Source organism: Neolamprologus multifasciatus, chromosome 6 (genome assembly GCF_963576455.1).
Source record: "Neolamprologus multifasciatus chromosome 6, fNeoMul1.2, whole genome shotgun sequence".
NCBI classification, from domain to species: domain Eukaryota; kingdom Metazoa; phylum Chordata; class Actinopteri; order Cichliformes; family Cichlidae; genus Neolamprologus; species Neolamprologus multifasciatus.
In genome coordinates, this window is record NC_140444.1 from 4,196,145 (window position 1) to 4,211,835 (window position 15,691).

Sequence of the window (15,691 nt, forward strand, 5' to 3'; positions counted from 1 at the left end):
GTAAAAGACTTGTGCGCCCCAGGGTGGCTGTGGCTACAATGTAGCTGCCATCACCAGTGTGTGAATGTGTGGATGACTGCTTGTGTAAAGCGCTTTGGGGTCCTTAGGGACTAGTAAAGCGCTATACAAATACAGACCATTTACCATATGGAAAATTAGCTATAAAGGTGAATTAAGTTCTCAGGTAAATAAAACGCAATAAAAACAATAGTAAGGTAAAACTGAACCATGGGAGCGTTTAATATTTAGAGAAAAAAAACTGGCAAATTAATATTAAAATACGTTTACAAGAATTAAAAACTTCCGAAAAACATTAAAAAATAAATTAATTAATAATTAATATTAATTAATAATTAATAAATAATAATAAAATGGTAAAATAATTCCAGAGCAAAATCAACCACAAAGTATTCAATTCTAAATGAACAGATTACAATTGAAGTAAAAGACCTAAAAATATACCTGTGTTTAATTTTAGTTTAATATTAGCTTATTTAAAATTACATAAAAGTGTAAAGTGCTTTCCAAAGTTGGAAATCATATGGAAAATTAGCTATAAAGGTGAATTAAGTTCTCAGGTAAATAAAACGCAATAAAAGCAGTAGTAAGGTAAAACTGAACCATGGGAGCGTTTAATATTTAGAGGAAAAAAACTGGCAAATTAATATTAAAATACGTTTACAAGAATTAAAAACTTCCGAAAAACATTGTTTCTTCCTCTGTTAAGGAACCACATCAACCTCGTCACAGACCCCACCCGTAAACAAGGACTAAATGATTCCAGAGGCATTCGAGTGACGTCTGGAAGGACTTGACACAAAAACCTCTGAATGGGTCAAGCTCACTCACGTGTCTCTTCTGAGCCAACATCAGGAGGATTTCCTCAGTGAATCTTGATTTGATGAGGTCAACCACTGTAGTGAGGTCGGTCCAGACTTGTAAAGTGAAGGATTTGTCTTCATTTTCAGGGTTAAAAAATTATTACTATAATGAGTTAAAGTTATAGACAACACAGTGATGATAAAACATACTATAAAGAACAAAAAGAAAAAGCAGCTGTGAAACAACCATAGGCCTCAAACCTACTTATCTGCAGTAACCTACCACATGCTTTTACTGCAGCAGTTCTCTGGTTAGTTGAAATGGGAACGGTCAGATTTCATGGTGCTTTTCTATCATCTAACTAAAGAAATGTCAACTTCTATGAGTGTGTGCCTTTAAGAAAACCTGTTTTATATTGTTGGAACATTTTTCAGTTTGGAGCTGAACCTGCAGCTGGAAATATTCAGTCTTTTTAAACTATAACCAAGCGCTTCACTAGAAATTAAAACAGAATGAAACTTTACAGGCACACTCTAATCATTTTATTAATCATCATCCCACTAAAGACACAGCTGTTATTGTTACCAACACCACAAAACATGGTATTTTTAGACTTCTATGTATCTGCACAATTAAATTATGCAGTACTGGGTCTAAATTCATTTACAAATAATTAATGAAACTTTGAATAAACAGACTATGAAACAAGAGAAAGAAGGGCGGGGTGTAAATGATTATTAAAAAAATCATCCTTATTTAAGTTTATCCTGAATTATTTATTTAAAAATTATTTTTTTCTAAAAAGAGTATGAAATTGGATTTTTATTAGTTAATTAAAACATTATTAAATTTATGCCCAAGTTGACTGATCTTTTCATAGTTCCCTTTTTAATTTGAAAGTTTTATTCATGGGCTTATAATGCTCTTAACTGCTCTGTATAATAAAATTATTTGGGATTTACTGCATTTATTTTTAAATACATCAAATTAATTAATGTTTGCTTTAATTGTAGAATTCATCTTTATAAAAACGTACACTTCGTGGTCCTAACAGATCATGCCAACACACTCAATCACACACGAACGACCAAACCTAGTAAAGTAGGACAGGACGGATAATCCAGTGTTATTCCAGCAGCTGTAGCATTTGGGTGATTTTGAATTCTCTGATTCAGCTGCTGAATTTGCTAAAAGCAGCTAACAGGATGTTGTGGGTAACGAGAGGTTAGCTGGGAGCCAAAAGTCCATTAGGGACTTTTCTTAAAGGATCTTGAGTGCCCATGGAGCTTTTTCAAGTTTCAAAGGTTCCTCCCATCACCCCAACCAGTCACAGCAGATGGCTCCTCCCTGATCCAGAGGTTTCTTCCTGTTAAAAGGGAGTTTTTCGTTGCCACTGTCGCCAAAGGTCTTGCTCATAGGCGGTCACCTGATTGTTGGTGTTTTCTCTGTATTTTTGTTACAATTTTTTTTTAATAATATAATAATAATAACTTTATTTATAAAGCGCTTTCAAACAAAGTGCTGTACAACTATTTGAAACTAAAAATAATAATAATAATAATAAAAGCCATACATAGCAATACAGGTAAAAGACACAATACAAGTTAAAAACTAAAAAAAAATTAAAAACTAAAAGCCATAGAATTAATTTTAATTTAATTTAATTTTAACAATAAAAAGCATATTGAGCCAACTGTTGTTGTGCTTTGGCGCTATTTAAATACAATTGTATAGAAAAGAGAAAAAATTGATGGCATCTCATCAGAGCGAAAGACCAACAGTTCACAGATGACTAAACATCCATCTCGGTGTGACGGATGTGATGAGCAAGACGTTTGGCCCATAGTGACAAAATAAAACGAACACCATGTTGTGTTCAATAAGACTTTAAATTAGACTGAACTTCAGTTAAATGTTTAATGAGGTCAAAAATAACACGTGCTAAGTGTCCCATTTTCTCACTTATATAATTATATAGGTCTATACAATTTACTATATAATTAGTCCTCTTTTTGAAACCAGAGGTGTCGCCTCCTGCTGGCCAGTAGAATGTATGCAAGTTGTTAGTTTTTGGTGCAACTTTATAGAAATGCAATTTTAAATCATCCCATTCAACCTGTTTATGGTTTTTTGGAAGTAAAATTGACACAAACTTTGAAACAAGCTCAGGTGTTAAACATAAGTTGAGACAAAAGTTGTTTAAATGAATGAAATCTCAGAAACTCCAAGAAAACTAACAAAGCCCACATTAACATGAAACCTTCATTCAAACCTTCCCCTCCCCTAATCCGGTTTATTTTGGTTTCAGTTTGAACCACTAGGAGATCTCGTCAGCTTTGAGTATCGTTTTGAGATCGTTTTCTTACACATTTGTTTGAAACAGCTGAACCGATGCAGCTTCAGGATATGAGACAATGCATGTGTGGTGCATTGAGGCTTCCACGCGGTGCCGGGACTTCCCAACAAACCTAAAACCAAATATAACTCTAATAAACTAAGCAGTGGAGTTTTAAGATCTCTCTTAATTTCCATAAAGTTTTCTTTGACTTTACAAAATTAATATAAATTCACACAAAACTAGAAATTAAAATAAGACAAAACAATTATTTATAATTTAGAAATTCATCCATAAAGGATATTCTCCTGTTTGTAGTGTGTTTCAGTAGAAACAGCTCAGCAACATCTGGAGGCTTCTTTGAACACACATTGAAGAAACAGACAAAACCCGGTGTTGTATTTGGTTTATTTCACTGATTTCATCTCCTGCTTTATGAACCACAGTCAGCAAAGCAGTCTGAAGTCACAGACACAAACCTGATTGTTTCACTTTTCCTTTCCTACTAAAGACTTTTTGTCCAGCTCTAAAATCTTAAAACTCAAAGCAGGATACTCAGAGATGAATGTGAGTGTGAGCTGAGGGCGTGGACCAGCTCAGTGACCGTGTGAGGGTGGAGACTGACGTGGTGACCGGACTGCACGTTGTGTGGTATGTTTGGTGTTCCCAGTTCACTTTCAGTCTACAAATCCACTCCGTCTGTGGGGGAAAGCAAAAGCTCGGGAGGCGCGATGCAGATGGGAGGTGTGGCAGGAAAAGAGAGGGGGGAGCAGCCTTTGAATGCTAAAGTTCCCCCACCCGCCCCCCGAGGCCAAGGCGAACAAAGAAGAATTAAAAACATAGAAAAATACAAGAAAAGGACAAAAAAAAAAAGATTAAAAAGGCAAAGCTGCCTCAGAGGAGAGGCACGACGATGGTGATAATGCACAAAAAAAAAAAAGCTTTAGGAAAGAGCACCACATTGACGTCAGTTTTCATGATCTCTTGCTTGTGACTGACCTCACCTGCCTATCATGCTGCAGGGGGGGGGGAGGGGGCTGACGGGGGCTCGTGAAATACCTGAGCGAAATCTAGGGGGCTGACTGAAACCTGACGCAGTGAGCAACAACAGGTGAGTCGGCGCTCTCTAAGCATGCGGCGCACTTTCGCTCCGTTACACATAATCAATCCAAAGACGTCAGCAATAAAAGCAAAATAAGGGCTCAAATGAAACCCTGCAGCAAAGAAAAAGGATCTGAGTGAAGACAAAGCTGCGCCTGATTGGTTTAAATTAACAAGAAGCTTTACTATAAAAATGAAAGCAGTTTTTTGAGGGCTCGTTTCGCCCTCAGGTAAACCAATAAAACCGCCATCTTTACCGTGACAGCAGGTAAAGATGGCACAGCCATACGATGAAGTCTAAAGGAAACTCGCTGTCGTGAATGGAAATGTGTGCGTTTGTATTGCTGTACTGTGGCAGCCGAACACCCCCTCCGAATGGAAGTGTGTTTTTCTGTGGGAAACAGGAAGAGCTTGAGGCTGGATCAATCATGAGCAGTCTTATTGCTTTGCAGAGGCAGGTAGGTAAGCTGCCGCGGTCTCCAGGTAGGACCAGGTACTTGGCTAGCTCTCCTCTCACTGTGCTAGATACAAGGGCATGCGTCATCCTAGTAACAAAGCAGGTTTAGCTAAAACAAACAAAACAAAAAAGCACACCCCTCTGAGCCACAGCGAAGGGGACTGCATGGAAATGATGATTTTGTTTGGCACGCTGGGGCGAAGGAAGCGAGGAGGAGAACTGCAGAATGGGAGCAGGTGTCTTTTTGGGCGAGTCCAAGGCTATGAGAGCCCGCTGTGGGCAGGGCACATCTGTGCTGTAATTCCTTCTAACGCTCACCAAAACAAACTCGTCACGTCTGCCGGCTTGACGCTTTCAGGGAACAGTAATCACAATCCACCTTCCCGGGGTCCGTCTTTCCAAACGTCTTGGCGGCAGGTGCTGCGAAGTCACGAAACTCCAGTTTACGCACACGCACCGGGGTTCGGCGGCGTGGCGAGTTCATGTTTCCTGCACCGGTTAATGTGTTTTAACAGTGTGTGCGTGCCGTCCTCTCTCGCCACATCTGGATTGTGTCAGAGTTTGTTCAGGTAGTGATGCTCGCTGCGTGGCGAGGAGAGGCCCCCGGTGATCGACAGGTACCACTTTTTTTTTTCTTTTTTAAAATAGAACCTCTCTTCTTCTGTAGATGCTATTTAAATATACACACTCAGCACAGCCAAGTCTACAATCATTAGCTTCATAATAAGAATATGAATAAACGATGATAATATAATATATATATAGAGAGTCGTCTGTAGCATGAGTTTTCGTCAGCAGCCATCACTAGAACATTCAGGGTGGTAATTGCATATGTACACGAGAAACAAAAAAGAACGTCATTTACATCCCGGTGCTTGAGGCTCAGGGTCACAATTCATGTGTGTTGATGGGGAGGAGAGGTGATGGATGCTGGTGTGTTATCTGAGCCTCTTCTCTGCCGAGTAGATGGACATGTAGTAGTCGTTGCTGCCTACCGCCAAGTGAGGCTGCAGGGAGACGGAGAGAAAGACCGGGGAGGTTACTTGGTAACTTTTTAACTTAAATTTTAACTCGGTAGCTTCTTTTAACCAGAAGTTGGTAACAAACCTAGGCTACGTTCACACTACAGACGAAAGCGCATCAAATCCGATTTTTTTGACCCTATGCGACCCATATCCGATCATGGTGTGACAGTGTGAACGGCGCAAATCCGATATTTTCAAATCCGATCTGGGTCACTTTCGTATGTGGTTCTGAATCCGATACATATCCGATGTTTTAGAAAGCGACTGCTGTTTGATGGTCAGGTCGCATTAAATCCGTCTTTTACGTCACTGACACAAGACAGATGCCAATTATAAGCGCCAGAGAAGACATCGTGAACGCTTCCTGGCCATCCCGTGTAGATGTCGGACGATCTGATATCCTCGTGTTGGTGTTGTTCCCTCGTCATCATAAATAATGTTGTTCCAGGTTCAACATTGGAAGCGACCAATCACCTTCTGCTGATGTCATCTGCGACCTCGAAAAAAAACAAACGGCTTCAAAAAATCTACTTCACTTGCGAGAAGAGAAACCGCCTCTGTAAGGACACTTACCGTTAATGCTTACCGTTTATTAAAGGAAAGTATCCTGAAATGCAAAGAATTCAAGTTCCGGGATCGGCGGACAGAAGCGGTTTCTCTTGTCGCAAGTGAAGTAGATTTTTTGAAGGCGGTATTTTTCAAAGGCACAAAAGGGGGATGTCACAACAATGTGATTGGTCACTTGCAATGTTGAACCTGGAACAACATTTATTATAATGATGTGGGAACAACAACGACACGAGGATATCAGATCATCCGTAGATGTCAGTGAAACTGTTGGGAAGACAACGTTGGAGAAACGTGAACATTTTATTTGTACTGTATAATCTGCAGATTCTGACAGAAATCTGCAACTATCCTTTGAAGCAGCGCTCCTCTAAAACAGCAATAAGGATCATTATTAGGTTATTTACATTATTATGTAAATAACAAAATAACTTAAAGCAAAAATTGGGAAACGTAAAGTCCGAAGTCTTTATATTAACGACCATCTGTCAAACAATACTGTTTGCTCTGGGTCTAAACAGAGCGCGTTGTGTGTGACGTCTTCTTTTGCGCATGCGGGCCGCTTTGAGCGTTCACACTAGAGCGCGTTTGCTGTCGCATTTTATTTGTAGTGTGAACGAGCAGACAAAAAAAAATCGGATTTGATCAAAAAATCGGAATTGAGCATTAAGACCTGCAGTGTGAACGTAGCCTTAGAGAGTCAGTGTTGTCCAGTTTCGGACATTAGCATTCATTCATTCATGTTTCTGACTAACCGCGAGCCCAATAGTCTCCTCCCACCGCTCCAGAGAAGAATACCTGACTCTGTGTACAGCAGCTAACTTTGCCCGAGTGCTCTTTGATGTGGAGGTTTGTCACTAAAGGAGGTAACAACTGTGACTGGAGGCAAATTTAATGAGCTCTGAGTAAGAAAACCAAAGAAATGAGCTAAACAAGTGATATTTCTCTTTGGCTTCAATGTGACAAGGAACATCTTTCACAATTTGCATAATTGTTTGATATAAAATTGATGAGTGCAGTTTTAAAATGAAGACTGAATTGCAGATTAAACGCTGTGGCTAAGTGCCTCTAAAGGAAAGCTCACTCGAACATTTCCACTTTGGGATGCATTGTTTTTTAAATTGCACTAAATTAGAGATATTCAGTTTTTAATAACATTTATGTGTCAGATACAGGTGTTATACAGATACACAGTCGAGCTCTAGTTTTACCCAGTGAGGATGGAAGGCTAAACAGCTGATGGCACCAATCCTTTGTCCCATGAAACCGTCATAGTACTTAATGTTGCTGATCACGTCGCCGTTTGCGTTGTAGACCGCTATGAACTGGTTCATCGATCCACTGGAAGGTCGACAGTGAAACACAGAAGAGTCACACACGTGCATTTAGGCATTTACTTGAGGAAAAAGCATCTGATTCTCTGGGTTTGACCCGACGTCAAGCAAACCAACTCACCAGGCGAACAGGTTGGCCTGCGGGTGGATGTCTAGAGCCGTCAAGCCTTTCACCGTCTGCAGCACATTGATGGACTCCGGCATCCGTGGCTCAAAGAACCGCACATCTCCGTTAACACTGACGGGATAATCAGAGTCAGCGCAGGCAAGAAAACATTCAAGTTAGTGTCTGTGAGTCTGAGCAGGCGAAAGAGGATACCTGACGCTGATGATGTGGCCGTCTGTCTCCTTCTGTAGATGAGCTTTTACCACCCAGGCTCCGTGCTCCCTGTAGGTCATCACACGACTGCGGAGACACAACAAGCGTCAGTTAACTACGCTACAAGTGACATCAAGTCAAAACAAACCCTTTAAAAATATGTCTTTTGGTACATTTAGTGGTATTTTCACCACCAACAGGGGAGCCTCTAGTGTCTGATCATCCATGGGTGCAGTGAGGCCGAAAATATCTGCAACTCACTGTGTTTTAAATCACTGACTCACTGCTTTGGGCTAACTGGGAGTGAAAAAGCCCTGAAGAATGAAATGATTGCAGCAGAAGCGAGAATAAAAACACGCCTATCACATGAAGGAGCTTTTCTTGATCCAGCAACACTTTAAACGCCGTTACAGTCGTTTAAATTTCTTTCTTTCCTTAATTAGAAGCAAATGAGGTAATGTGACTAAATGATCTGGTAGAAAAGCTCTCATCTGACCGCTGATTTAACTGGGTGGTGACTTTCTTCTTAGGTAACCAGTGTGGTATTCAAAAAAACTGAAGATAAATCCTGCCGCTCTACATGTAATGAGGATGACACACCACTGGGTGGCAGAGTGGCATCACGGTGGGGAAAAAACAGTCTTTCTGATTTCATTTTGTATGACCATCATCTTGGAGCTGAGCGGCGCTCAAATTACCGAATAAGTAAAGAAACACTTTACAGTCGGAGCACAGATGTGCCAGAGCGAGCGCCTGATCTGTCTAACGCCGAATTTTAAGGACTCTTTTCTCCAAGCACTGAAAAAAGAAGCTTCTCTATACAAAATTTTCCAAAGACCGAGTTAACCATCAGCTCTGGACTGATCAACACGGGGAGGCAACAGTTGCTGAAAGATGTAACTCCCAGCCTGAAGGGAAACTATTAAATTAGCTTCATTTAAAGATTTATGGGCCACTTCATGTTTTAACTGCCTTGTTTTCCCCCTCAGGGGCTGAAATTAAAATAATGTTTAACCAAGCTGGGGGCACGGGGTCCATTAAAGGATGAGGCAACCCCAAAGGGAGATTTATGGCACACTACATACAATAAATATAGATTAGAGAAGTGAATAATGCACGAGTCTGGAGTAAACGCCCACAGAAACTGCCACGTGTGTTCGTCAGTGAAATGAAATAACGTTGAGACAGTGAAATAAAACCGTGCTGAGAAATCATAAATTTGAAAGTGATTTAATGTGACGAGAAAGTGATGATGGGAGGCTACCATTCATTGGGGCCCATCCTCCGATCGAAGACCCGCACAGACCCGTCACCCAGACCGGCAACGATCAGCGAACGCTGGGAGTCGCAGGAGAGGCTGGTCACACAGCTGTCCGCTCCTGTTGGGATGTCCTGGCGCACGAACACAAGAACACACACAAATCCTCTTGTTAAGGTCTGTAAAGGTAACGCTCATTTCACATTAAACCTCCTTTAAAATCATCAATCATGTGCTCTGTTGGCTCATTTGAAGCTGGGCCCAGCATCAATATGCAGCCATCGGCGAGACTGGGGCCATTTGTACTTGTATTAAGTCCATCCATCATGACAATGATTAGCACACCGAGGTCCCATTAGATGTGTAAAAACAAGGAGAAAAGAAAGAAACCACACTAATGGCTCTGCCTCACACTTTCCAGACAGACAACAGCAGCAGCAGCAGAGAGCGCCGTGAACACATTAAGTTTTAATGTGAAACGCCTCAAAAACAGGGTTGTTTTCATGCTTTAGCACCAAGAAAGTAATCGGAGTTGTTCCTGATGAATATTACAGCTTAAATCTAAAATTCCACCATAATGCTTCCACGCAGCGGCCTGAAAGCTAGACTCAAAATCCTGCTAAAGGATCATTTTGTATTGTCAACGAATCGCGAAAGGACCAAAGTGTGATTTTTGGATACACAGAAGATCTGATGTGAAGTGTTGACGTTTAGATTACAACAACTGCGCTCTGTAGAGGTCGCCACAGCGAATCATCTGCTTCCATTTCACCCTGTCCCCAACATCCAGCTCTGTCACACCAGCCCTCTGCATGTCCTCCTTCACTACATCCCTGAACCTCCTCTGCTGTCTCCCTCTTTTCCTTTGATGTTTAGATTTATGACAAATGGCAATAAAATTCTCGTTAAGATTGAAATTCTTTCTACTTTCCAGAGACACGAAGGCGATCAATAGCACAGAGGAATAAACTAAATCAGATGAAGGTCACGGCAATGATTTAGGAACTAGAAGGAGGGCAGAGAGTCACACTTGACTGACACAGACCAACAGATGCTCCATTTGCCCTCGGGTCTTTTACCCGATTTTATAAAACTAATGCCGGGCTCACACTGTGCGATTTTTGGCCCATTTTGAGCCGTTTTTTGAGTCGTGCGACCGTTTTGGCGATCGGCCTGATTTTGGCCTTCATCGTGCGTCGTGCATCGTGTAGTATACGTGGGGTAACGAGAAGCGATTAACACCTCACGACCAGCTCCCGATCATCAATCGCTTGGTCGTGAGGGTGTCACCGCAGTTTCTCACACTGCGCACGCGCAAACACAAATGTCAGCGAAAAAGACGGCGCAGCACGGCAGTGCGGCGTGTGATCTGGACACAAGCGATGGAGGCACTTGTAGAACTTTGGAAAGCTCATCCGAGCCTTTTCGATGTGGCATCACAAAATGATCACGACCACAACAACCGTGAAAATAGTTGGATGGACGTTGCTGCTCGATCACAGCTGCCTGATCATGTTTTTCATTAGCAATTTAGCAAAGTTGATGGCGGTGGTGTGCGTGTCTGTGTGAGTGAAAGACAGAGGGAGAGTGAGCGACAGATTTTCTGTTATAACCTTCATTTTATGGACGCACAGTGTGAGCACTCGGGTTGCATCAGAGCATCGGGTCGTATAGTGTGAGACCTGCATCGTGACCTACAAACTTCTGACCCCTGCGAGTCAATCGTGCAGTTTGAGCAGGAGCTGAATCGCGCGACTGAAAAAAATCGCACAGTGTGAGCCCGGCATAATGAAGAGAAACACAAAGCAGCGAGGTGTGCCGAGTACCTGGACCTTCATTTCTCTGTCAGTGTCCCAGATCCTGACGACTCGGACGTCTCCAGACGTCATGAGGAACCCCGTCTCCTGCTCCCAGTCCACCACCATACCTGCACCTACAAACACAGGACGACACAGCGACACTTACAACAAGCACAAACGGCACCGTGCGCTCGATACGAAGCACACACCAGGATTATTTATTGTTTTCAAAACAACAGAAGGTGGCTTTTAATCACAATTACACGAACAGCATAAGAATAATTTGCACACAATCTGCGAGCTGCAGTTTGAATTTGATGTTTTTTTAATTTCATTTAAAAAGGGACCTTTGCAAACACTTATAAACACAGCTGCTAAACACACAGAACATGTGCTGATCCCAGTAATACACAGCCCACGCAATCTGTCAGCGCTTTCAGGAGGCTCACGCTGACACATGTACCAAGTCAAACGAAAGATTAGTGCGGCAGGCTCCTGCACCAGTGCGTCACTAATAAATACAACAGGAAGGAACAATCAAAGAATGAGCAAAAACCCTGCTGTCTGCAGAGTGTAAAGGTGCAAAAGAAATGTTTTTGCAGTGAAACTCGGACCATTAAAACCAAGTCATTCCCGAGTGTACGAAGGCGCGCTTCATGCAGACTGAAGCATTGTTTAGCATTTTGCATCCTCCCTGTCAGGACGACCACTGGGAGATGCAAACACTGACCCTGGAACTGCGCCTGTCAGCAGATTCCGGCTTTGATGAGTCAAATGGCACTCGAGCGAAAAAGTGAGGAAGGAAGAAGCTGAAGACAGCAGGACTCTTCGTATGCTGGCAGTCACAGCAGGAATCAAGTGAACAGTGCAGCACAAGCTGTGCTGGCTCAGGAACGTCTGCGGAGGGAAGCTAACTGCAGCCGACAGCGCGCGCCACGGTGAGCGGCTAGGGCGTGACCGTTTCAGCGACCTTCCTCCACGCGGCCACGGGTCAACTGGTCAACTATGGTCTCTAGTTTTGACGCTATTTATTTGAACAGTTCAACAAGCTGAACAGCAAATAAATGCCTCCTCCTTTTCTTTACTGCTGTTAGTCAGTTTAAATCCTTTAACCCAAGTTTGAATGGGGCGACGGACTGGTGACATGACCAGAGTGTACCCGCTGGCAGCTGGGATAGGCTCCAGCGACTGAACTGAATCAGCGATTAAGAAAACAGATGTACGGGACTTAACGCGAATTTGTGCTAATACTCTAAAATTGTTTTTAGGAAAAACAGGAGGGCTCTCATGGAGGAAAATGATTTTCCGAAACTTTCCAGCAGGCTTAGTAAACATGAACTTTTAACCCTTCTATTTTTTGTTCATGTCAGTTTGTTTGCACCCCCATAAAACACGTTCACCAGCCATTTTACACCTGTTCAACTGCTCATTAACATAAATCTCTAACCAGCCAATCACAAGGTAGCAGCTCAGCGCACTTAGACATGCAGGAACATGAAGATTATCTACTAAAATTCAAATGAACCATTAGAGCGGAAAAGAAAGGTGATCTAAATGATTTTGAATGTCATTGAATGGTTGCTGGTGCCAGATGGGCTGGTCTGAGTATTTCAGAAACTGCTGATGTGCTGGGATTTTCCAATAAAACCATCACCAGGGTTCACAGAATGGACACCCAGTGAGTGCTCGTTCTCTGGGTGAAAATACCAGACAGCTTGAAGCTGACAGGAAGTCTAGAGTAACCATGTGCTGACCATGTCCATCGCTTTATGACTGCTTATAGCTTCCACAGTCACCAATAGAGGCAGCATGGTGGCACAGTGGTTAGCACTGTTGCCTCACAGCATTAAGGTCCACCATCAGGGCGGGTTCTTCCTGTGTGGAGTTTGCATGTTCTCCCCATCTTTGCGTGGGTTCTCTCCAGGTACTCAAGCTTCCTCCCACAGTCCAAAGACATGCAGTTAGTGGGGATAGGTTAACTGGAAACTCTAAGTTGTTCATAGGTGTGAATGTGAGAGTAAATGGTCGTCTGCGTCTATGTGTTAGCCCTGCGACAGACTGGCGACCTGTCCAGGGTGTACCCTGCCTCTTGCCCCAAGACAGCTGGGATAGGCTCCAGCCCCCCTGCGACCCTGGAATAAGCAGCAGAGTGTGGATGGATGGAGTCACCAATAGAGCAACTTCATGATGTGGTGTAACAGGAGAGCAGGATGTGCAGCTGACGAATCTGGAGCAAGTGCATGATGCGGTCATGTCAACACAAGTCTCTAAAGAAAAGGCAAAACAGGGTCCAACGTGGTACAGTGAGACGTACCTAATAAAGTGGCTGATGAGTGTAGTTACAAGCCAACTTTGTGTGTATAGTCAGGGTTCAGCACCCCTCCAGGTCTAAGCTGACCCCCCTGCTGGTCCTATGCACCAGATATCTTTATTTGGCTAACGATCCCTCCCATTCGCTGCTCTTCACACTGCAGTCTGACCTGCCTTTGAGTAAAGCAGCAACACTAATATTTGCCTCTGGCAAGCAAAATTAATCCAGAACAACCACTAAAATATCTGCATTCATAAAACAACAAACAAACAAAATACTTTCAAAGGTGTTCATTTAGCCATAATTCAAATGTAACAGCAAAGCCACTTAAATGCTACAAACTGTTTACTGTCAAGAATAAGACAGATAAATAATTAAGCAAATGCCTATTGAGACAAGTGCAGAATATTCATAATTTACTGAAATGATCCACTGAAGGCAGGAGTGTAATTTCAGCTTTATCGCTGCACACAGTAATTCTGCCTCTCTCTCTTTCTGTCGCAGGTAACCTTTTTTTTGTGTTGGAGAAAATGAGCAGGAGCTCGCCGCTTACATGCAGCGTTATCGGCCGATCGGCTGACCGTACAGTGAAAACAGAGAAGTTGCAGCTTCTGGCTTTAAACGATGAGTTAACATGCTTGATAGTGGCTGCACAGTTTGCTATAATAGCAAATGGTAGACAGATAAAAGTCACGATTGTGAGAGTATTAACCTGAACAGACCTCTGACATCAATCGTCTGGACGACAGACTGGAAGCAAATCTTTTCTATCAAACGGCTCAGGATTAACACACGTAACAGGTTTTATTCATATTACATGTGCAAGACCTTCAAACTCTGTGCGATCTACTAAATTTATGTCTGGTCAGCTAACCTGCAGTGACCAGCATTTTAATGCAGACACGTGCTGCTTGTCTGCATTTTTTTGGAGGCTTTTCGGCCTTCAGTGAAAGCCAAAATGACAGGAAATGATGGGCGAGACAGACAGGAAATGAGAGGTTACAAAGGTCACGGGGCAAATTAAAGCAAGGAAGTAGGGCTGGGCGATATGACCTAAAATTCATATCTCGATATTTTTTAGCTGGGTGGCGATATAAGATCTATATCTCGATATTGTTTTAAAGCCGTAAGTTAAGAACAAAAAGAGAGTTCTTAGTCACACTGTGTCCCAGATGTCACACAGGCATTTTTATTTACATACAGCATAATTTACATGAAGAAATTACTCAAAAATAAATTATCAGCATTTATTAAATAATCATGCTCCATAAATAAAAGAAAACAATGTTGTTTTTGTGCATAATAAAAAGCTCATAATTGTGCTGTCAAAATGTAAACTAACAGATGCTGAGCATAATAACAAAGACAGATTTCCCAGCTGCTCTGTTCCCAACTTCTACTGCGTGACTAACAGCCTTGAGTTTGAAATCCTCTTTATGGCCCTTATACGCACACAATATGGTAATATTACGTTGAAGCACAGTACGTATCACTCCGCGAGGCTCCAGACTACGGTAGCCGTAATGCTCCGACAATTCATCAAGCGCTGCAGCTCTGTAGCTTACCAAAGCCGTACTAAAACATTTTTTGACAGATTGCTGAGCGCCGTGTACCACCTAAAATCGGTTCGCGGCCATCAAGCACAACCAGAATTCATACATAAGGCGCGCTGTCAACTTTTGAGAAAATGAAAGGATTTTAGGCTGTGCAGCGCCTCTGGGCTGCATGTCGTTAGCGTGGTTAGCTCGTTAGCGCGGTTAGCTCGCTAACACGTTGACGCCGTCCAGCCCCACAACTCGCTAACGGAGATTTGCCGTGTCCATCTTGTCGCTGCCTGCAGGTGAAGCTATGGGGGAGGAGGGGGAGTTGTGTTCAGTGAAGGAGAGGCGAGGCCGAATAACGTTGCGCAGAGACAAAAGTGGATGAAAGAGAGGCAAACTTGTGGCTCCACAAGTATAATTATAACGTAACATAGACTATATCGATATAAAGGATATTGTCACATCTTATATCTCGTATGAAAATATATCGATATTTTTTAAAAACTCGATATATCGCCCAGCCCTACAAGGAAGGTTCTTCTATTAAACCACAACGAGGGTGCACACAAACTACTTGATTCTCTGCACATATACAGTACGTGTCACTGCACATTGTCTGTGTTGTGTTAAAAGCTAAAGCCTGTGTGTTTTCCATTTTAATTAGCGTAATTTTCTAAGTACATAATGCATCTTTTTTTCATTTTAGTAAACAGAATAAATACTCTTAGCTCACTTTGATAACCTTGGCGCAGATGGAGAAATGCATTTCCTACAAGCCAGAGTGCAGACGCTCTAATGGAGGGTTGAATGGTGGAGGAGAAG

General features: G+C 42.4%; 1 protein-coding gene across 6 annotated transcripts in view; it reads right to left on the minus strand.

The window, feature by feature from the left end:
- Nucleotides 1–2,478: 2,478 nt before the first annotated feature.
- rptor (regulatory associated protein of MTOR, complex 1) overlaps nt 2,479–15,691 on the minus strand; it is a 258,024-nt gene continuing 244,811 nt past the window's right edge. For 2 of the 6 annotated variants that reach the window (XM_085162736.1, XM_085162737.1), the window contains exons 31-36: nt 11,045–11,151; nt 9,225–9,352; nt 7,961–8,047; nt 7,763–7,879; nt 7,519–7,648; nt 2,479–5,722 (exon numbers count right to left, since the gene is read on the minus strand). In XM_085162736.1, coding sequence (XP_085018862.1) covers nt 5,654–5,722; nt 7,519–7,648; nt 7,763–7,879; nt 7,961–8,047; nt 9,225–9,352; nt 11,045–11,151 — 638 coding nt within the window. In that variant the 3' untranslated portion in view covers nt 2,479–5,653. The remainder of the gene's footprint in view (nt 5,723–7,518; nt 7,649–7,762; nt 7,880–7,960; nt 8,048–9,224; nt 9,353–11,044; nt 11,152–15,691) is intronic. The other 4 variants (XM_085162739.1, XM_085162735.1, XM_085162740.1 and 1 more) reach the window with 2 other exon arrangements.